At 29.7% G+C, this 23,982-nt stretch overlaps 1 protein-coding gene across 1 annotated transcript in view; it reads left to right on the forward strand.

Moving 5' to 3' along the window:
* Positions 1-23,982, forward strand: part of LOC107440923 (dual specificity calcium/calmodulin-dependent 3',5'-cyclic nucleotide phosphodiesterase 1A) — a 535,122-nt gene that overhangs the window by 456,528 nt on the left and 54,612 nt on the right. Inside the window, exons 8-10 of the mRNA XM_043040985.2 lie at positions 2,167-2,352; positions 20,440-20,506; positions 22,410-22,439. Of these exons, the coding sequence (XP_042896919.2) occupies positions 2,167-2,352; positions 20,440-20,506; positions 22,410-22,439 (283 nt within the window). The remainder of the gene's footprint in view (positions 1-2,166; positions 2,353-20,439; positions 20,507-22,409; positions 22,440-23,982) is intronic.

The raw sequence follows: 23,982 nt of genomic DNA on the forward strand, positions 1-23,982 counted from the left end.
AACGGTACTTTTCACTGTAAGATCTAATTTTACCGTAACATTTTGCGGAACAAAAATATCTGATACACCGCAATTGTTATATACAGTAGTATTTACTGTAAAATTACTGAATCACTGTAAATAAACAAACAATACTGTAAAAATTACTGTAAAAAATTATACAGTATAAATGGTTTTTCTAGATGTTATACTCAGTGTGCAAGTACTTTTTACCGTAATTTGACGGTTAATTTTTGCAGCCTATCAGCTTAAAATGTATTTAACGTAAACTGTGTTTAAAATCTCTTAATTCTTTTTACGCTTTTAGTACAGCGTCAATTTATACCCCCCTAAAAAATGAACAATTACTCTATGGTTATAATAAATCATTTAAATATATTTAATTAATCTCCCTCATCTTGCGATAAACGTTTTTAATACATTTTCACTGTATAATCTTTTGTAGAAAAAAGCACCCATCACTCCAAGAATATGATTGGAATAAGTCTTTAATTGCAATGTTTTCCTTTAAATTATTTTAGAAGCGCCTAATCTCCAGAAATTAAATGCAATTAAATATTTCCTAAATTATTCTAACTGTGAATTGTATTAAACTTTTTTTGGAACGCTCTCAATTACCCTTCAGCAAAAAATGAGATAATAATTAAATCTAACCACAACTTATACTGAATTCGCTTAAATTGTCCTTAAGCGCTTCAAATATTTTAAATACAGATCATCGATCTATTGTAGTTAAAGATCTCGAATCCCTTTAACTATATACTAAGCCTAGTTCAAAAATCTCTCCCTATATTATCTAGAATACTTCGATAAAATCAAACCTTTGCCTTTCAAATACTTTTAATGTCTCATCTGCCAATAGCGAAGGAATAAATAAATTTAACCATATGCTCCGAGCACTTTCAAAGCAAATAATCAGAGTGTAGACCTCTTATCTGTTACAGTTAAAAATACAGAATCAAACCTTTGTCTTTCAAACACTTCCAATAGCAAAGGAATAATTTAATTTAACCATAAATTATACTGAACATCCTAAAGCTGTTTCGAGCATTTTCAATGCTGATGATCAGGGTGTAGATCTCTTATCTCAATTAGAAAAGACATAATCAAAATTTTGTCTTTCTTTGCTTTTCAAACACTTCCAATGCCCCCATCTTCCAATAACGAAAGAATAAATTAATTTGACTATAAATAATACTGAGCATCTTAAAACTGTTCTGAGCACTTTCAGAGCAAATTATCAGAGTGTAGATCTCTTTTCTCTTATAGAAAAGGCATAATCAAAATTTTGCCCTTCTTTGCTTTTCAAACACTTCCGATGCCCCATCTGCCAATAACGAAAGAATAAAATAATTTGACTATAAATTATACTGAACATCCTAAAGCTGTTCTGAGCACTTTCAGAGTAAATGATCAGAGTGTAGATCTCTTTTCTCTTATAGAAAAGACGTAATCAAAATTTTGCCTTTCTTTGCTTTTCAAACACTTCCAATGACCCATCTGCCAATAACGATCTGCCAACAACGAAGTAAATTTATTCTTAAATTATACTGAACATTTGTTGAAGTTGTTGCTAGTATTTTCAAAGCAGATGATCATAGTTAAAAAGCTCCAAACCTACTAAAACTATACTAACCGTAACTCACCCTGATCCACCCAAAACTGTCTTGAAAACGTTGACTGTAGACTATACACTTTGTCTACTGACTTTTGCTTTTAAAACGCTTTAATGTGCCAATAGTGTGGAATGAATAATTTAAACATAAATTATACAGAACATAATTTAGCTGATGCAAGTGATTTCAAATCAGCTGATGAGAGTGAAGATATCTTGTGGTTTAAGACCATCAATCCCTCCAGAAAAGTTACGGTTTGTATATACTGTTAGTATATACAAACCGTAACTTGCGCAAATCTTTGCGAAATTATCTTGATGCTTGCCTGTTACTCCAAAAATATACTAACAGTAACTTACACATAGTTCTGCAAAAATGTCTTTCCATTCGCCAATTGCTCCAGAAATATAATAACCATAATTTGCGAAAAATCTCTTAAAATTGTCTTGTTGCTTATCAATTGCTAACTGTAACTCCAAAAACATGCTAACCCCAAATCTCCCCAAAATTGCCTATAAATGTATCAAACTAATCTGTTGAAATATGTCAGTCGTAGGACAATGGACGAGGATGATGAGCTTTCAGAATTTCATCCAAATGCAGTTCCTACTGAAGTACGAGATTGGTTGGCCTCAACATTTACAAAGAAAACAGCAACACAAAGAAAAAGATCCGAAGACAAGCCTAAGTTTCGTTCTGTTGCCCATGCTATCAGAGCAGGAATCATGGTTGATAGGTAATGATAATATTTTAGTGCTAAAATGATTACATGATAACACACAAAAATGATTACATGATAACACACAAAAATGATTACATGATAACACACAGAAATGATTACATGATAATACACAGTTTTTTTTTGCCAAGGAAACTACATCTAATTATTCGTTGTTCACTTAGATATTAATTACATTCTAATGCTGCCAACTATGAATGAGTTTTCTAATTTATTATTAACTTAAAATGCATTCATTTTCCAAAGTAATTAACTCATAATTACCAGAATTTAAATAGTGTTTATAAATATATACGTTTACCCTGCTAGTAACAAAACAGTGCATTCGCGTTGAACAAATAGGACCTGATTTAACATTATTTTAAAAATAAAATGTAGCATTTTAGATTCCTTCAAAAACGTAAGCTATCATTAAATAATCTTATTTTTTCATTTTGACTTACTTGTTATGCAAACAATAGTTCATGCATATATTGTTTGTTTTTTTTAAATCAAACTTTTATGCGAACAATACTTTTATATATACAACGAAAAAGTATCTAAAATATTTGTAAAAAAATAACTAGAACAAAGTAAAAAAGGCTACAAAAATTACTTATATTTTTATTAAAAAAACATTATTGCAATTTTTAAAGAAGTCATATTTGTTTTACATTTACTAATTATTTAGAGTTATCCTATAAGAGCTTAATACATTATTTTGGAAAAAAAATGCTTACATTTCCATTAAAAAAGTAAAACATTATTATATTGTCAGAGTTATCATTGTTGTGTTACATTATTTCACTAATATGAGCTATCATAAAAGAGTTTAACACCCTTTTAAATAAATGCTTACATTTCCATAATAAATTATTGTGTATTGTGTATTGCAAACTTAGAGTTGTCTAAGTTTATTTCATATTATCTAACTATTAAAAGTTATCCTATAAGAATTTAACACCTTTTAAAAAAATAGAAAAGAAAAAATGCTTATAATTCTGTTAAAAAACAAAACATGATTGTGATGTAAGTTATTATTGTTGTTTTGCATGATAATTTTATTGAGAGTTATCATACAAGAATTTAACACCCCTTTTTAAAAAAATCTTACATTTCAATGGAAAAAAAAATGTTTAAATTAAAAATTAATTAGTAGTTTCAGAGTTGTCATAGTTGTTTTATATTATACTAGCTGCACCCTGCGTGCGTTGCAAACGCTTTCAGTTTGAATTGCAGTTTTGTATTTAAGTGTGTAAATGAGATTTGCGATTGCGATTTGAAATAAGAATTTTAGTTGTTGGTGAAAAAAACAATGATAGTCTCGGCAGTTAATTCTCAAGGATATCGTTTGTGCCTTTGGCATGGTGTTATTTTTTCAATAAGCCAAATCATGTGGCAATCCTCTTTCAATAGAATGCATTAAACCGCGACTCCAATACGGTGTCTCACCAAAAACATGACGCTTCACAATGAAATAAAGTATACTACTTAATTTTTGTTTCAACTCATGTGCGGTAATATCATGAAGATCCGATGATTTTTGCCTAGATTACAAAAGCTCGTTAATTCCATCCCAAGCAGGATTGCATCTAAATGTAATAAACAAATCTGGCTGCTCATATGTGCACTGATACTTGTAGCAGTGAATGAAGTCATTTTGAAACACGAATTGTACCGACATATATTCGCCAAGAAAGGTTTCAATTTATTTGCTTGACCCGATAACAACGTTGAAAATGGCACGGTTGGCCCGGTTTCACTTTTCCACCAGAACAGCAAATTCCAGCTGTTTCATTCTTAAATTTAAGAGCACTACAAAACACGCATAAATGATCCATTTTTCCTATGATGACTTGGATCGAGACTATAATTAGTAATTGGATCATAGTGAAATATATTAAGATTTAAACCAGCAATTTGGCGGCGTTTGAATAGAGAAGTGAGTTTTCTATCGTTTTCTTTTCTTACTTCCCATTGCTTTGATGTTTCAGATAAACTGGCTTGAGCAATGTATTTTAAATCGGTAACCTGTCTTGCTTGCCGTTGCTCAGATGTTTCAGAGGAATGGGCTTGAGAAATGTGCAGTCGATTGATAACCAGTTTTGCTTGTTGTTGCTCAGATGTTTCAGATTTTGTATTTATGTTAATTATGGTCAGAGATATATTTAATTGTTGGAAAGCATTTTGCAATTTCATGGCTCGTTATAATCAGATTTATTCAAGTGCTTTTCAATAAACAACGTTTTTTGTTTTACCGTTTGGAGCGTACATGAATAAATTAGAAGATCTTCCGACATGTGAGCAGGCCACATAGAGCTGTCCGTGGGAGAAGCATGTATTTTTCAAATTCAGACCACATACTTGTAGTGACCTTGGACTTTGTTGATGGTCATGGCAAAAGCACAAGTCGCACCGGAAACTGCAAACGTTTAAATTGAAATTGCATATCTGTGGAGGTCAGTGGAATACGTGGTTGCGGAACATCTTCTCCTTTAAATTTGCCATTTAGAAGTTTAGCTTCGAGGATATTGGTCATTATTCTTTTCACTGAAAGAAGCGTACCGTTACAAAGTCTGGGTGGGTTGATGTTTCGGAGGAGAATGATAGATACTCCAGTTTTCAATGTCAAAACGTGCTGCGGCATACCTGGCAAATCAAGTCAATTCAGAAATTCAGTTGGGTAGTTAACAACCAGGGCTAAAGAGAATACAAGGGCTAGTTCACTCCGATCTTAGAGTTGAAGCTACGATTTCCCTCCTCATGACGTCACTGTGTCCACAGATCTCGGAGATCGCAAGCAAAGATATGATAACTTTGCATCTTTCTCTTTGTAAAAATAAGTTAGACTTTTTCTGGTTATTAGCCTTCAAACTTTACGTAATTAACACATTATTTCCGTTCATAAACATAGTTCAAAAAAAACTTTCTTGGTTATTATATTAAAAAAATACCATTTTAAACTTATAAAAATGTTTTGCTAGTTGGTGAAAATGACACGATAAATACTTTATTTTAAAAAGTTCAGTTTTAACTTTAACTATTAAGAAAAATGAAGGCATATATCGACACTTTTTTTATCTACATATTCTTTTATAAAGATAAGTTAAGTTAAATTTAGAATCCCTGATTTTAAAATATGTCGTTAATAGCAATTTGTTCATACTTAATCATTAGGAAACATCAACCTTAAACGCTAATTACTGAAACAAAATAATAATTTAGGTTCATAATGACATTAGAAATTTTACAATTGTTTATAGACATTTAAATTTACGATGATATAATTTATAGATATTTAAATTGAAGAGAATATAATTTTTAAAAAAAATCATAAATATTTAGAATAACTACATTAAAAAATATGTTATGAAATTAGGAGAATTTCAACTATATACTATATATTTTATTTATACTTTTTACTTACATTTTAATTTTCTTTGACTTTATCTATTTTTTAATTCTTTTCACCTGCCTTTCTTTATGAAGTAACGAGGCGGTTTCTATTTAGATAATGAATTTTTATAAAAGTTCTTTACGACAGAATAAACGTATTGCTGTTTTATATTAACTGTGTCATTTCGGAATCCATTCTTTACATAGTTGTTCATTTACTTTAGGGAACACGCGAAAAATTATACTTTTTCCTTTTGTTTTTATATCAGAATTTTTGCAAGTTGCAATCGCGCAAACTGGTATTTCGATAATAGTTTTAAATTCTTGTAAATTCACCGCAAAAACTGAGGAAAGTCATTATAGAAAATAACAAATGTCTTAGAACATCTCGCAAAAGGAAATGATCCAATATTAGTTAGAGTTAGTAAGGCCGAACGCTCCGTTCTTGAAGTAAAAGTGCGAGCTTTACGCCAAAGTGACGTCACTAGAGTGACGTTGGAGGATCGGCTCGGCAAGAGATACTTCAAAGGAGTGAACCAGCCCTTCTATTCTCTTTAGCCCTGGTTAACAACCCCGTTTTGATCTATTACAATATCGATGGATTTATATGTTCTTGCATAATCTGGAATTTCATGTAGAATGTCATTGATGTTTAGAATGTTATTGATGTCATGTACATCGCTATTTTTTACTGCTAATATAGCACGTTCACTGAGCCACTGAAGATTTTTGTAATTTTGCGCGATATTTGAAAAAGCGTTGTGAAAAGTTCATATATGGTTGAAATAATTTTACAGAAGTCCGTTGGTAGTGTAATGCTTTGGGTGGATTTATCTATTGCCATGATTATATTACCTATAATTGCTTTCCAAAACGTTCTGCTGATGCATCATGCTGTAGCTGAACACGCATGTAGGTCTTTAAGTTTAATTTTTGCATATGTTGCCGCAACGCTGATGATTTGAGACATGCATGAAATTCATCAGCAGGAGTTGAACGTGGAATTACTGGTAGAGTTTGTAGGAAATCACCAGACAATAAAATAAGTGCGCAGGCGAAAAGTTGTTCATTTTCACTCAAATCTCTTAGTGTATGATGAAGAACTGCTAATGCCTTTCTGTCTGCTATAGCACACTCATCCAAAACTATAAGTTGGCATGATTGTAGTATTTACCCATTACAGAATTTTTTCTGATATTACATTCGTTTGTTTCAGTAAATTGCATATTTAAAGGTAATTTAAGTGCTGAATGCGCTGTTTGGCCACCATCCAAAAGAGTTGCCGCAATTCCAGAGGATGTCAAAGCCAATGCAGTTCTATTTTGTGATCGTATTGTTGCAGGGATAAGGGAAATTAGAAATGTTTTACCTGTTCCTCCAGGTGCATCTAAGAAAAACAATACACCGCCTCGATTTCTAACAGCTGTCATGATTTTGTCGTATGCAATGCATTGTTCGATAACCAGTTTTGAAAGATTTGATTAAGCAAATGAACTTAATTTGTCGATATCAAAATGTGTTTGTCATCGAAAAGTACGATTGAAAAAATTTTTTGCACATCTATTTGGCGCAGGAATTCCCAGTTGTAACAGTGTTTTATTGAAGATTGTTAAACATATGTCCTTGATTGGAATTAAAGCCTCATTATATACGTCTGGAGAGAATTGAATATGCAGATTTTGTTTTGTCACACGTTAGTGATGTAGTATGTCTTCACTCTTGCTGTCTTTGTATTTTTCCCAAAGATCTTTTAGATTGGATGGAAACCACATAGTTAATATTATTGAAATAACGTGCGTATTTGCTGTGGTCGAGCAGCATTAGATGCATCAGGCATTGAAGCGTCAAAATGTGCGTCTTTTTCAAGAAGATTTTATTTCTGGCAAGCTTCGCAATAAGTGGCACATACTTCTTTGTTTACTGTTCTTAATTCTTGAAACGATGTCGGTACTTGTAGGTTGACTAATAGTAATCGTAAGCTCTGCATTGTTAGGGTGGATATGTTATTGTTAGGGTCTGCATTGTTAGGGTCTGCATTGTTAGTATGTCTTCACTCATGTTGTCTTTGTATTTTTCCCAAAGATCTTTTAGATTGGATGGAAACCACATAGTTAATATTATTGAAATAACGTGCGTATTTGCTGTGGTCGAGCAGCATTAGATACATCTGTCATTGAAGCGTCAAAATGTGCGTCGTTTTCAAGAAATTTTTATTTCTGGCAAGCTTCCCAATAAGTGGCGCATACTTCATTGTTTACTGTTCTTAATTCCTAAAACGATGTCGGTACTTGTAGGTTGATTAATAGTAATGGTAAGCTCTGCATTGTTAGGGTGGATGATGTAAAGACGACCTAATGCATCAGTTGAATATAAATTGGGATGTCCTTCAACTACTTTACCTTGCTTTCGACGTTGAAAATGTTTCACCGAAACACTCCATGAGTAATATGTGCACATCACAGTAAAGAAGCGTCTTTGAAAATGCGTCATCCCTGCACAATGAGAAAAATGCAGTTAACGTTGTTTGTTGTGGTGATAATGCTTTTGAATTGGCATTTTCTGTTGTAAAGCAAATTCGCTGTCCATTTTCAAGATGTACTGCCAAATAATAACCGTTGGACGTCGTTCATGAATTGGAAATGATAAAATGCTCCAGACTGCTTCATTACTACTAATGCAGCGTCCCAGTTGATATTGATTGATTCCATGGATTATTGAAATAGCATTTTCCAATCCAAAAACTGCCATGTAATTTCCTTTATTTACATATTTACAAATGTATTTGATCGCTTTCACCGAATTACAATTTTCGACATTGATGTGTGCTTTGTACGTTTTCGAGAACAACGGTGAATACGGTACAATCCAATGATTATCGATTTAAACATCGTTGTTCCGGATTTTTAAAACGATGGGTCTTCCGCCATCTTCCTTTGATCGTCTTCCATAAATCGGATAGCCGTCATTGCCAATACTATTCTCAGCAGTTAATTCTCTTGGATATCGTTTGATGCATTTTCCATCATCAGAAGTGTTGTTGAGTGAGCCACACGGACCATGAATCATTGTTTTGGATAATGACCTGAAAAAAGTCTGAATCAATGGCGACATCAGGTATTTCTGCTGATATGATACGATCAATTTGGCACGGTGGGATTTTTTTCAATAAGTCAAATTAAAATATGTGCATGTGGCAATCCTCTTTTTTTCCATTCAATAAAATACACCCAGCACCGTGTCTTTCCAAAAACATGACGCTTCACAATGAAATCAAGTAAAGATTTTAATTTTTGTTTGAACACACGTGCGGTAATATCATGACGATCCGATAATGGTTGTCCTGGTAACAAAAACTCTTTAATTTCAACCCAAACAGGATTGTAATAAATAAATCTGGGCCCCCATGTGCGCGAACATATGTCATTGCATCCTGTGAGTATTCATACGTGTGCCTTGGACTCCCTGTAAATGTAGCCGGTAGTACAATCATTTTCCCCACATCATTAGGATTAACGTTACAATAATTAATTATTGTATCCCGTAAATGAATGTATTCTTTTGAACGTAATTTGGTTTGATTTAATTTATTATACAGTAGGCGCTCGGTTTCAATTTTCGAATACATATCGACAATGTATTAATGAAATTATTGTCTACATTTCAAAATATGATTATCAGCGTTTTGGCCAATCATTAGTTTATATGCATAATAATTCATTGCACTTACTTTCTTATTGGTTTTCTCGCCTGTTTGTGGATTTCTCAATTTTATGTTAAAACTTTACCCATCCTCTCCTTGCCAAAATAAAATAGGATATTGAAATGCATCATAGGATCGATGCGTTTCTGAGACTCTTTGAACGTCACCATTTCTGCGATGAAGAATTATATCGCGGGAGGTAAATTCTTCGCCAACTGTAACAATAGCTACCTCATCCAATGTTGGTGCATTGTATTTTCCTTTGTGGTGGTCTGCAGGTGTTTTTTCAGCTCTAATAACAATTTTGTAATTATCGGATGGCATTTTGCCAAGGGCAATTCTGAACAGCCTAATTAACTGATTATGTTGATTGAAAAATTTTTGTAATGTGGCAACAATTTCTAATTTAGTGCCATTGTTTAACTGACAACTTTGATTGATTTGATCATTTGTGTTACCCATGAAGTAAATCTGTAGAAATTTATAATCTGCTCCAGGCAATGTCAGAAGTGATCCCGCACAATGATAAATTTGTCCTTGCACTTTGAATGTTGGCATGTAATTCTCGTTCACGATACGTGTAGCACCGAATGAAGTCATTTGGAAACACGAATTGCACTGGCGTATATTCACCAAAAATGTTTCGATTGGTTTGTTTGACCTGATAAGAACGTTGATAATGGCTCGGCTGGTGACGTTAAATCTGGTAGTTTCACTTTATCTCCAGAACAGCAAATTCCAGCTGTTTCGTTCTTAAATTTGAGAGCACTGCCAAACATACATAATTGATCCATTTTTCCGATGATGATGCTTGGGTGAAAACTGTAGTTAGTTGTCGAGTCATAGTGAAATGCACTAAGATTCAAATCAGAGTTTTGGCAGCGTCTGAATAGCGAAGTGCGTTCTCGATTGGTTTTCATTCTTACTTCCCGTTGTTCAGAGGTTTCCGACGAACGGGCTTGAGTAGTGCATTCTCGGTCGGTTTTCATTCTTGCTTCCCGTTGCTCTGGTGTTTCCGACGAACGGGCTTGAGTAGTATGTAGTTGATTTGTTAGCAGTCTTTTTTCCCGCTGCTCCGATGTTTATGAAAGACTGGTAGTTCTCTTTTTGCGCTCTTGAGATGTTGATCGACTAAGAGCGATTCGTTTATGTGGCATATTTTAGCAAATATTCTCTCTAACGAACAAAAAGAAATGTAAAAGTTGACAGTGGTCGCAAATTTGCTAAACCGCAAATTCACATATTTATTTTAGATAATAAAAGCAATAAAAATGAAATAAATTAAATAAGAAATATAAAAATGATACAATTTAGAACAAAAATCTATTTTTTAAATGAAGAAATAAAATGAATAAATTCGAAAACTTTGCAATAATAAACAATCTAATAGTTTTCAAATGACAACTGTCAGCAATGAAATCTTCGAAAACTATATTTCATTCTGCTAACCTAAAATTGCATAATAAATATAAGTAATTACTGAAAACGTGCAATCTGAATGAAATTTGCTTTTGCCTTGATTTTTATTAAACAGTTTTCACGATACTAAATCCGTAATGCTACCAATAATTACGAAATATGTTCTCGTTGATTTTACTTGCTTGTGCTCACCTTACATAAAGAAACTTGCGCGAATTATAATTAAACATTAAAGTAAACGCAATTTACTTTAGTTTACTTTTCTAAATAAATAGAGCTATAGGATAGAAAATATCACTGTTGATATCTTCAAGTTATTTGAAAACTGAATAGCTTATAGCAAAATTTAAAACAATGGCTAACTTTTAACCAGCCAGAAAATTCCCTTTTGATGTTCGCTCATACCACTGGAACGATTTGTCGTAGAATGTTCTAATGTCGACAGTGACCTTCCTCGTGCTTTGAACTATCTGTATGCCAAGTTTCATAGCTTTTGGTCTGTTGGTTTAGGAGTCTGTAATGGAAATACACACACAGACAAGCAGACATTCATTTTTATATATATAGATTATTTATTTATTGATTAGTATTATATAGAATCTTTATTGATCAGTATTATTGGAAATTCAGGTTTTCAAATTTTAATTCTTATTACAACACCTTTAGTAGAAAATGCAAAACTGAAAAGTAAATTTAATTGAATGAATGATTTCTATGCCATGTTCTATGCCATTTGATCGAGCTTTAAAAAAATAAATCATTTTTGTTTTAGTAATTTATTTTAGAGTACCAAGATAAAACTACCATATTTTACCACATTTACCAAATTTTATCACTTATTGTAAAACCATACTTTTTTCTTAATTTTACCAAAATCATTACCAAAGCGTTTATGCATAAATTGCTGAGCATTTTTTGATATTTTCATAGAGCTAGAAGCACGGGTTAATTTTACCACATTCTGGTAGTTTTGAGCATAATTTTAATTTTAATATACTTTTATGATCGGAATTTTTTTAGTTTCATAAAACTAAAAAAAGAAGTATTTTAGGTCGAGATTTAAAAAAATAAATCATTTTTGTTTTATTAATTTATTTTAGAGTTGTAGGGAAAAATCAACAGTGCCTATCTTAATTTATGATTGAGATGCATTTCTACAAAGAAATTAATATTAAATATTAAAAACTGCTCTTTTTTTAATGATTAAATGTTATTTTCGTATTGATTACTCTTTTGTTTACAGATAAAAACTTCAAAAATCACACGAGATAGAAGTATTAAAACTAATGAGTATTTTACAATAGTTAGTTAAAGCATGCTAAATAGAGAATACTATTTCATTAAATTAGCATAGATTTTCATCATAATCAATTGATTTTCATAAATTTAATAATTTTTATTTCATTTTAAACTAGAGTACATCGCAAAATACAATAATTTCATATTTTTCACTATTTAAAAAAATAAAGAAGTTTATCAAAATCGCTTTCTAGTTTTGAATTAATTTTTTTCCTCGAACACGAACAGACGATAAATTGAAAAATATAATTGCATTTAACCTAAAATCCGCAGAAAAACCTAAAATTAATTTTTTCGTTTCACTTCAAACGATTTTATGTAAATATTATTAACAGAAAAATATTAAATTATTTGCGTCGTGGTATGATTTTGCTATATCCGTCCGCTGATAAAATACACAAAACAAACATTTTCTGTGGAATGCCGCTATATTGATAATAAAAAAAAGAGTGACTTTTGAAGTTTTTGAACTTATTTCCTAGAACAAATTCAAATATGTTTGATTGTAATCATCATGCAGCCGCAAAGTTTTTCATGAGATAAAAGAATCGTTTTGTCTGAGTTTAGGAGTTATGCTGGAGCCTGAAGCCTTTGACATTAAAGTTCCGTTTGTTTGATGTTGTTTGATGCAATATATTCTGAAAGTTTAAAATTAGAGAAGCATTTCTAACTTCTGAAAGTTTTCTGAGAAAACATTTGTGGAAAGTAACAATTAAACAAATATTGAGTTCTTTGGCAACTCCAATCAAACAATTCGATTGCTTTAGAAAATGTAATCGTTGCATAGCTTTATGCATAAAAATCACACATTTTTTGCACATATCAATAGTTTAAGCATTTATGGATGCAAAAATTTTTATCTCTACTATCCTCACACTTAATAAAAGGAATTAATAAAATAAAGAATAAAATAAATAGTAAGATAAGGAATAAAATAAGGAATAAAATAAAAAAATGAAATAAAGAATAAAATTAATAATAAAACAAGTAAAAATAATAATATTTATATGTATTTAAATTAAATATAAAGATTAAGTGCCTAGCTGTCATAACAATCTAATTCCCATTTATAAGTTGACATCGATAAAAAGTCAGCTTATAAACGTCCCGTTTATGAGTTAAGAAAATTATTAAATTTATTTTAATTATTTAATTTGCGATCATTTGTATGAGATTGTGAATTTTGTATCTACGTAATAAAAAATTAAGGCAATTGAAAAATCAAAATTTTATGTGTTACAACTTGCTTTAAATTTGATCTTTTTAGGCGGCATGATCAACTGTCTTATTTATGGCTCACTTAAGCAATCGAATTTAAAGTATCGGATATAAAACTATAATTCAGCCAAACATAAATAGTTGTATCTTTTTTGTGATTGAAAATAAAGTAACATAAGTAATATAAAAACATAAAGTAATATAAAAACAATTTTTCCAAAAAGCTTTAATAGAATTAGTTGCTATTTTTTGGCCAATTAAAACAATAAAAAATCACCAATATAACTGTAAAAAAATAGACATGTCAATCTATTTAGCCTAAATTGAATATATAATATATCATGCATCAATATTGAATTTAACATATATGATATAAAACTATAATTCCATAAATAGTAGTATCTTTTTTGTGGCTAAAGTCAGATGACAAAATACAAAGTAGTATAAAAACAATTTTCACAAAAAGTTTTGCTAGTATAAGCTGCAATTTATTAACCAATATTCTTGTTTATTAGATGAAAAGTTTAAAACAATCAAAAAACACCAACATAACTGTAAGAAAATAGACATGTCAATCTATTTAGTTCATATCGAATATATTATATATCATGTATTAATATTGAATTTAACATATATGATACAAAACTATAATTCTGCCAAACATAAATAGTAGTATCTTTTCTGTAGCTAAAGTCTGGTGACAAAATATAAAGTAGTATAAAAACATTTTTCACAAAAAGCTTTACTAGTATAAGCTGCGATTTATTAGCCAATAATCTTGTTTATTAGATAAAGAGTTTAAGACAACAAAAACACCAATATAAGTGTAAGAAAATAGACATGTCAATCTATTTAGCCCATATCGAATATATAATATATCATGTATTAATATTGAATTTAACATATCTGATATAAAACTATAATTCAACCAAACATAAATAGTAGTATCTTTTCTGTGGCTAAAGTCTGGTGACAAAATATAAAGTAGTATAAAAGCAATTTTCACAAAAAGCTTTACTGGTATAAGCTGCTATTTATCAGCCAATAATCTTGTTTATTACTTAAAAAGTCTAAAACAATAAAAAAAATCACCATTATAACTGTAAGAAAATAGAAATGTCAATTTATTTTATTAATCCAACTCCATATACTATCAATCCTTTTTATAAACTATACTAGATTTTACGGCGTATGAAATATACAACGTAAACCATATTTAATCTGATATCGATATATCTATTTTTGACAACCGGTAGAATAGCGCTTAGCAAGTTTTATTGCTTTCGGAATTTTTAAGAAAAATTGCATGAAGGCTAGGCTCTGAATTCTGTATCACCTAGAATGAAACTAATGTTTTATTCATAGCACGGAATAGCCTATCTTTTCAATTTCTTTTTGGCAACATTTTAGTCGTTCCTAAGGTTTCTCTAAAGGGTTCAACAACATTACAGAAGCCAAAGCATCTACTGTCGTCAATAGCATAGGTTTTAAAAGAACTTTTTAAGTTTTATTGTAAATGTAATTTATCATAAAGTTAGTTCCTGTTTTGTTTTATGAAATTTTTATCAATTGAGATCTTTACTGCATAACAATTTTTACCAAATGGCTAATACATTACTTTTGTAAACGTTTTTATGGCATAAAATAAAGGTTGGTTCCAAAAATGAATTTATTTTCTGCAACTTCGCATAAAAACTAGGCGTTTGGAACTGTATAATATCATATGAGTAATAAATTATTATAATTATTTAATGATTGAAGAATCATTAAATAGTAATTACGCGAAAAGGGGAATGATTACAAAATGAAATTTGTGAGAAAAAAAATTTAAGCTGATTATAATAATAATAATCAAAGCTATGGTGACAATAATGATAATTGAAATATTGATAATAAAAGTTAATTTGATGATAGTAATGATACTAATCACCTTTTCGAAATTTCGAACTTATACCAAATAATTGTTAGAAATTTAAGAAATAAATTCATGACAACAAAATGAAACTTATAAACATAAAGCGACAACTTCGCATAAAAACTAGACATTTGCAAGTGTATAATATCAGTTGCGCAATATATGATAATAATTATTTAATGATGGAATAATAATTACGCAAAAAAGTTAATGATTACAAAGGAAAATTTGCAAAAAAATATTTAAGCTGATGATAATAATAATGATCCAAGCTATGGTGACAATAATGACAATTAATGTATTGATAATAATAATAAAAATTATTTTTATGATAGTAATGATACTAATCACCCATTCCAAAATTTCGAACTTTCATCAAATAATTGTAAGAAATTTAAGAAATAAATTACTGATAGCAAAATGATTCTTATAAAAAAATAAAGCTGATAATACTACTAATAATAATAATCAAAGCTATGATGATAAAAACGATAAGTAAAGAGTTTATAATAATAATAAAAATTATCTTAATGATAGTAATGATACTTATCACCTATTCAAAATTTTGTCCTTTTATCAAATAATTGTTAGAAATTTAGAAGAAAAAATTATGCAACTAATAGAATGGTTACAAGCTTTGTTATGTAATAATTCAATTTTCTGTTTAATTTATTTTTCAAGCATTTGTATTCATGAAATAGAATTTCAATGTTACTTTTTGAAAACATTGATGAGATAACACGTAAGCAAATGAATGTTTTTAAAAATTACTACCCAAACTGCACATAATTGTTCTCGATTTAGTAAGTAAATAATTAATGAAAAGAGGTACATTATTTAGTTCTAGTTTTTGTTCAGTTTAAGTTTCAGAACTAACAATTACATACTTTCTTTGACTTTATAGTTTAATTATCTATCTATCTTCTAGCAAAAACTCTATTGCAAAAGTGAAATAATAACTTCATTTCAAGAAAAAATTTGCACTGACATTTCAATTTATGTTCGTCGCAAACTGTTTAGCTTACATATTCTTTAAAATGAAAAAGAGCATGTTACCAACTCTTAAGTCTATAGATATAAGGTTATTTTAAAATGAATGAAAATATATGTATATTATATGTACTTGAGAGATTTCAGGCGTAAATATATTGGAAATAAATAAATATTAAATAAATAGATATGCAATGTTTTGCATCAATGAATATTTTCTCAGTATTACTTCTTTGGTAAAGCCGATGGTTTTGCAAGTCACCGAACATTTCAAATTCTGAAACTTTTTTATGCACATTTATTAAAAAATAGCTCATATTATAATATACCTCTCAGAACAGAGAACTACATATCTTTTTAAAGAATCCGCATGTTTTTCAATCAATATGTTTCTCAACCAACAAAAACTTAGTACTGACTTAATAATCAATAATGTATTTATTTTTTATATACTTTTTTAGATCGTTAAGTTTAAAAAACATTTAAAAAGTACTTCTAAACCCATTTAGCAAGGTAGTATACAAAAAATTTTACTTACTTATTGTACACTAGGAAAAACGGAATATTTTATACTTTCATTTTAATTCCTTTTCATTTTTACTTAAATTCGAAATAGAAAAAATCGTTTAAGAATAGATACCAATACTGAAACACGAAATCAATACTGAAGTACAGAATAATTCAATACAAAATCAAAAAATCAAAAATTGAACTTTTCGAAATTCAAGAGGTACATCTTTCGATGCTACCAAGTATCCAAGTTGTTTCTTCGTATCTTGAAAACTAACTCTTAAAGTTTTAAAATATATGCGCCGTTAAGCCTAAGATATACATTTTAACATATTTACTGAAAACTTCTAAAAATTATAACATCTGAAATCGAATAAATATTTTTACTTCGTTCGAGATGCTTGATATCAAGTACCAAACAAAATCCGATTCTACAAATGTTTTCGAGTATTTCATTGATTTTTGCATTACATGGAATACTGTTCTTTCGCTAACTTCAGTTTATCTTTTTTTTCGTAAATTTCCAATACTTCCTTTTGATGTTTTCTAAAATCACTAAAAGTCTTTTCATAATTTTTCTAAAATCACTTAAGTTCGTTTTTAGTAAGTTCCTGCATTTTTGATGTTTTTCTTTCGTTATATAATTTAATAAAAGTATTTTCGAATTTGGTAGAACAAATTATAATTAAAAAAGTGGATCTGTTCTGCTTGTGAAATGTAACTTACTTTTTTTCATACTCCTTGATAAATTTTTTAATATCATAATCTTACCATTCTATTTGAAACATTTTAAATCATAAAATATCGTATAGAATATATGCTAAGACAGAAATTAGTTAAAAATGTATTTAATCATTTAAAACTATAAGTTTTGAATTTTTTTTATTACATTTCACAAAGGTTTAGCATCACAAGAAGCATATTCTAGCATGTTTTCAAGTAAGTTTTCATATTTTCCAATAAGTTTATTATTCCAATAAGTTTTCCATTTTCTTTAAGGATTGAAACACGGTGACATTTTGTTGAATGCTTAAAACTCCATATATCAATCTGATATCTATTATATAGATATACCTATTTATTCATATACGGAGGAAAAATTCTAGTAAAATTACCGTATTGTTTGGAAATGATATTACTGGTAAAAGAAACGAAAAAAAAAATAATACAGAGTAAACACTGATTCAATCCAGTTTTAAGTTGCTCCTGGACCCAAGTCGAAATTCCTGATGGTCCTACCAAAACATTGTGATGGTTTATGTTGGCTTCAGTCCGATTCATGATGATCCAACATCATTTGATGGTTACCATCATCCAACATTTTCCATCATGGTTTTGTTCATGGCTTTTGATCATGGTTTTTGATCATGGATCACGTTCATGGTTTTTGATATGCCATCAAACTTCCATCATTCCATGATGAAAAATGCTACTTTGATACTATAATGGCTAATCATCAAGAGAGGTTTGATCCATGATGGTCCATAAGGGTTCGACCCAAGTCGAAATTCCTGATGGTCCTACCAAAACATTGTGATGGTTTGCGTTGGCTTCAGTCCGATTCATGATGGTCCAACATCATTTGATGGTTACCATCATCCAACATTTTCCATCATGGTTTTGTTCATGGTTTTGGATCATGGATCACGTTCATGGTTTTTGATATGCCATCAAACTTCCATCATTCCATGATGAAAAATGCTACTTTAATACTATAATGGCTAATCATCAAGAGAGGTTTGATCCATGATTGTCCATAAGGGTTCCAGCTATACAGTTCCAATAGGATTTTATTCTTGTTGGTTCTCAGGAATATAACATCAAAACAATTTGGCTTCTTTTACAATGGCCCATCATAAATGAGTCCGAATTCCTATATTGGGATGATGGTTGTTTATTATCGTTCCAACATTTGATTTCTAAGAAACTATGATGGAAATTCCTGATGGTTTAACATGAACAGACCATCAAAACAAGTTGTTATTCTTACGTTAGATCATCAAAAATCCGTCCGTATTCCTACATTGGGGTGATGGCTGCTTATGTTGGTTACCATTGAAAATATAATGGTTCATGATGGAATTATTGATGGTTACCATCAAGATTATGTTGGTTCATCAATGGAGAACCATCATAAATTTTTACTTGGGAACTTACTTTGATTGAACATTTTGAGTTACTTTCGCCTTTATTAGTGGATTTTTTTAGAACATTTTTTAAAAAACAAATAGTGATATCTTTTTTCTGCATGGTGCAAATATGCGCTTCATTTAAGAAAACCTTTTTTTAAGTTCCTTCGTAAAATAAGAAACAGTGCTATAATAATATTTCATCATTCTGACATAAAGAAACCCTATGTAGTCTAAGGATCATTGATGCAGTGTCCCCTTGGATATTGACACTTGCATTTGCAACCGTATGTTTCGTAGCACATAGTGTTCAATAGCATAGCTTTCTATCACGCTTAAAGTTTATATAGCGTGAATGTAAAACTTTGCGTACATCGAAATTTAACGGTCCGTTAAAGTATCAGTTTGGGAATTCCGATGATTTTGAAGCATCAAGTTAGCTTTTATTTTCAGCAGGAAAACTGTAGATATTGTAAATAAATGTTTGAAATGTGCTACTAATACTACTTTTGTGAAAACCAAGACAAATTTTAGATTAGCGCTTCCGACCTATATTGATTCATTTACCCGTTTATTATTGTTACATTCTGAAAAAATTCCGATAAAATTACCGTACTGTATGGTAATGATAATTCTGGTAAAAAAAATGTATGTATATAATTCTGGTTAATAAAGCCGAATTATACGGTATTTAAATCATTCATTCGTTAATTTTACAGTTGGTAACGGTTTATTAGAAATTTTGGTTTTTCAAAATTATGGTTTTTATAAACCCACACTTAGTAAAAAATACAAATCTGAAAAGTTAATTTAAGCCATGCTCTAATGCAGTGGTTAATGAAATAGTGTTCCGAAAAATCCTAGGGTTCCGTAGAAGAAATAAAAGAGTTCCGTGAGTTGGAACTTTTATAACCAATTAGTGATGAGTTTTGAAACTTCTGGTTATATTTAAATACAACCAATAATTCATAATTTATTTAATCTTTTGATTGCCTTTATGAAATTATTTCAAATGAAATGTCAATTAAATAGAAATAAGAGAATATAATATTTCTAATAATAATATACTAAATAAATTATGAAAAGAATTTATGAAATATTGCATTAATATTCCCTATCGCGTTTTTCAAAATGCTATTTTTACAATAGTACTCAATATTACTATAATTGCAATAGTACAATATTGCATTATAACTCAATCTAAGCCACTTTGAATTTCAGCTTCAGAAGTTGTCTTTGTTGTTGTCGGCCATTAAGGAGGAGGGGGTGTGATTGTCCCTGTTTTCCAGTGGCGCTCTCGATGGTCAAGAATTCGACTTCAGCTTCATATTAAACGAATATTTAAACCTTATTTTAGAGAGCATAAATGGGCCAAAAACAATAATTAAAGGGGGTTTTAAACTGCGAAGAGACTTATTCTCGTAATCTTCATTTTTGAATCTTATTTTTGATTTTTAAATAACATATTTTTCTCAACTGAACATACTATAAATTGTTTTAAATTCAAACAAACATACATTATTTTTCAGATTGTACAGGCGGATGTCCAATTCCACATTATTTTACATTCCAAGTCATATATCCTCTCATCTTAAGGTATGTTTTTATTCAATATAATGCTGTAGTATTATGAAAGATAACTTATTAGTAGAACTTATTAGTGGAATTAGATTAGTAGGGTGATAACTTATTAGAGATAACTTACATTATGAGATAGTCTATGAGAGATAAACTTGAATTATTGAAATCTATCATTTTTAATTATTTTTATTTATTGATAAAAAAATAAACATTTGATCAGTCCTCTTCTGAGAATAAAAAAAATAATATTTTGTACATTTGTAACGCACTATGAGCGAATAAAAATTCAAGAAAAAAAACTAGTTTAGGCAATTTTAAGCATTAAATATCACTCAAATTATTATTTCTAATTTAATTTGAAAGTTTCTGTCATATTTAATGATGATGATTTTAGTTTGCTTCATAATTTCACCATTACTTTATTAATTTAATTATTGTTACTTAAACAAATTTTCAAGAATTCAACTCATTTTATAATCCTGTGTAAGAAAGAAATTTTTCTGTGTAAAATTTTTAATCAATCAATTGTTTAAGAGAATAATATTGAAACCGCTAAACATTCATACTTACAGCATTGTCAATTAAACAGTAGGAATCAAAAAAATAATTCTGAAAAATTGTAAGCATTGCGTGTAGTTTAAGATTTTTCAGTATTATAGTGCCGAATTATTACTATGCAAAAATCATTTTTAAATGTTTTAATATTCCTTAAAAAAATTATAAAATGTAAGTATATAATTTTTTTAATAATTAATATAGAACCGTGGTGACTCAGGGGATTGAACGTTCGCCTTCGAATGAGGTGAACCGGGTTCGAATCCCAGAAATGGCTGATCGTTGCGAATTCCGCCCCCGGCTAGCACCAACAACAGTGCTGACGTAAAATTATCCTCAGTGGTAAACGGATCATGGGTTAGAGTCCTTTTGCCGTCAGGCTAACCGTGGGAGGTTCTCGTGGTATTCCTCTTCATTTAACGCAAATGCGGGTTAAATCCATCAAAAAGTCCTTAACGAAGGCAGATTTCTCCCAATACTTGATCCAGGAGTTCCCTTGTCTTCCGGATTGGGTTCAAAATTACAAGACTACGTAGTTGATCATTGGTAGTCGCAACCCCAAAAATTGGGGCGGCTGTTCAACGACGGTTATAAAATAAAAAAATTTATATAACTGAAAGTGTTATGATTTAATCTGCACAAATCTTCTTAATAAAATACCGATATTTTAGATATTTATTAACCGATATTTTCACTAGTAGTAAACAAAAGAACTTCTAAATTTCGAAATATAAAAGGTTTATTCATTTTGGATATTTATTTTTTTTTCAAACTTAAAATCTTTAGGAATAATCCTCTTGATTTCATAAAAGTCAAAAAAAAGTTTCCAAGAAACATGCTTTTTTTTATTTATTTTCAACATTACTGTTAATATTTGAAACCATAAAAAAGTAACAAATTTAAAACTGCATATTTCATTACCATTTATAAACTGCATATTTCATGTATATATCATTTTATTACTTTCTGTTACAATTAATGCAACAAAATATATTTTTTAATTGTCTGAAAACGAATAAAGGTAATATAACTAAAATATATGAATTAAAAATTTAGGCATTTATCATTTAAACATTGTTTTTGAGTTTAAAAAAAACTTACAAGTTATCAATGAGAAAATGAGTCTTTAAATTTTAAGCATTGCTTGAAACTGATTAAAGATAAAAAGAAATTAAGAGCTATCTCACGTAATAAAATAGATGATGTTTATAAGAAGGTCACTAGTATTTTTTTCTCGAAATTATCTACAAATTTCACATTTTTCAAGATTATGTGTCCCAGAAAGTGGATAATTAATATAATTGATATAATGATTTAAATAATTATTGATATAACTTTTATTAAATTTACTTTCCCTTTCTAGGGTCTTGATTCTGGTACTCTCAGCAAAAAGGTACGTATGCTTTATACTTCTAAAGACAGTTCATAAAAAATCTGTTTCATTTAAAAGCATGTTTTACAAGAAACATATATTGTAGAAACCATTATTCTGAATAGTTAACTATCTTTGCACCTCAAATATCGGATTTCTCAAATCTTGAACTCACAACATTTTAATTAATGTTTGTTTCGTGCAAATTTACTGAGAATTTTAAATCAGGCCAATTTTTCACGGACGTGGAAATTTATGGGAGTACTCGTTATTTAATTTAATGGGATTTATATATTCCTCGCATATGCTAAAAGAAAAGTTCTGTAAGTAAAACATTTCAGAAGTCATTCAAAGAAATTCCGAACAAAATTTCGGTAAAAAGTACTGGCATCCTGAGTGCTGTATCCGTAAAATACATTTTTACCGTGAAATTTAGTCCAGTAATTTTTACAGTAATATTTATTTAACTACAATTATTCAATGGATTTACAGAAAATATTACTGTAAAAGTTATAGTTTATCAGATTTCTTATTCCTTGAAATTTTATGATAAAATGGATTTTGCTGTGAAAAATCTGTGGCACCTGAGTACTTTTCAACGCCATTTTAACCGGAATTTTTAACAGTGTAGTCATCATTTTAGGATATATCTTAGATATCTTTATCTTTATGATATATCGTCAGGATTATCTTTTTACGATGCATCTTTAGAATATATCTAAAGAAATTTCAATGATGAGTAACTGTTTCTTTTAGATATAAATAACTGCAAATAAGTGCAAATTTGAAAAAATTAGTGTTTGGAAGATTTTACCTTTAACGCAGAAAAAGACATCCACGTTTCATGTGGTATTTCATAACCATGAATTAATAAAATGCTAAACATAATATTTTTCACTTATTTTGACCTAAATAAGTGAAAAGGGCTGAGCTCTACAAATGAAAGAATTGTTTAACACGTTCAAATTTTTTAGCGTATTATACAGCTTGTCCTAAATTAGATTGACGGTTTTCAAAAGTGAATAATAAGTAAACAGTTGGGGTTAAAAAAAATCTTGCAGCAAACTCAGGTGACAGGTCAAGCATTCTGCCTCCCTCATTAAGTTCTCGACACACGGCGCTGCAAGTGTCTTCAATAAGTTTTCCGCTGCATTTTAACGTCTCCATCCAGTTCTGACTGATGGAACAAAATCAAAAAATATCATAAAAAATATCATAAAGTTATTTGCCTTCCTGGAACAATTTAGAAAAATTCTGATGTGATTTTTATTATTTTCTTTAATTTAGAGGTTTACTACTTTAAGCGGTTGCTACTTTTTTTACTACTTTATGAGGTTACTACTTTTTTCTTCTTTTTTACTCCTTGTTTATGCCCACTTAAAGCTGAACATTGTTTATGGATTAATATTTCCAATAAAGCCATATGTAACAACAACTTTAAACGCCATCTATTGAAAGCTGTTTGAACTGAAAACAAAAATTTATGCCGACAAAGTTTTTATCTTATCATGTGAATTTGGTGCAGAATTTGTTGTTCTGGTTCTGTTATAAATTTTTAAAATCT

Source organism: Parasteatoda tepidariorum, chromosome X2 (genome assembly GCF_043381705.1).
Source record: "Parasteatoda tepidariorum isolate YZ-2023 chromosome X2, CAS_Ptep_4.0, whole genome shotgun sequence".
NCBI classification, from domain to species: Eukaryota; Metazoa; Arthropoda; class Arachnida; order Araneae; family Theridiidae; genus Parasteatoda; species Parasteatoda tepidariorum.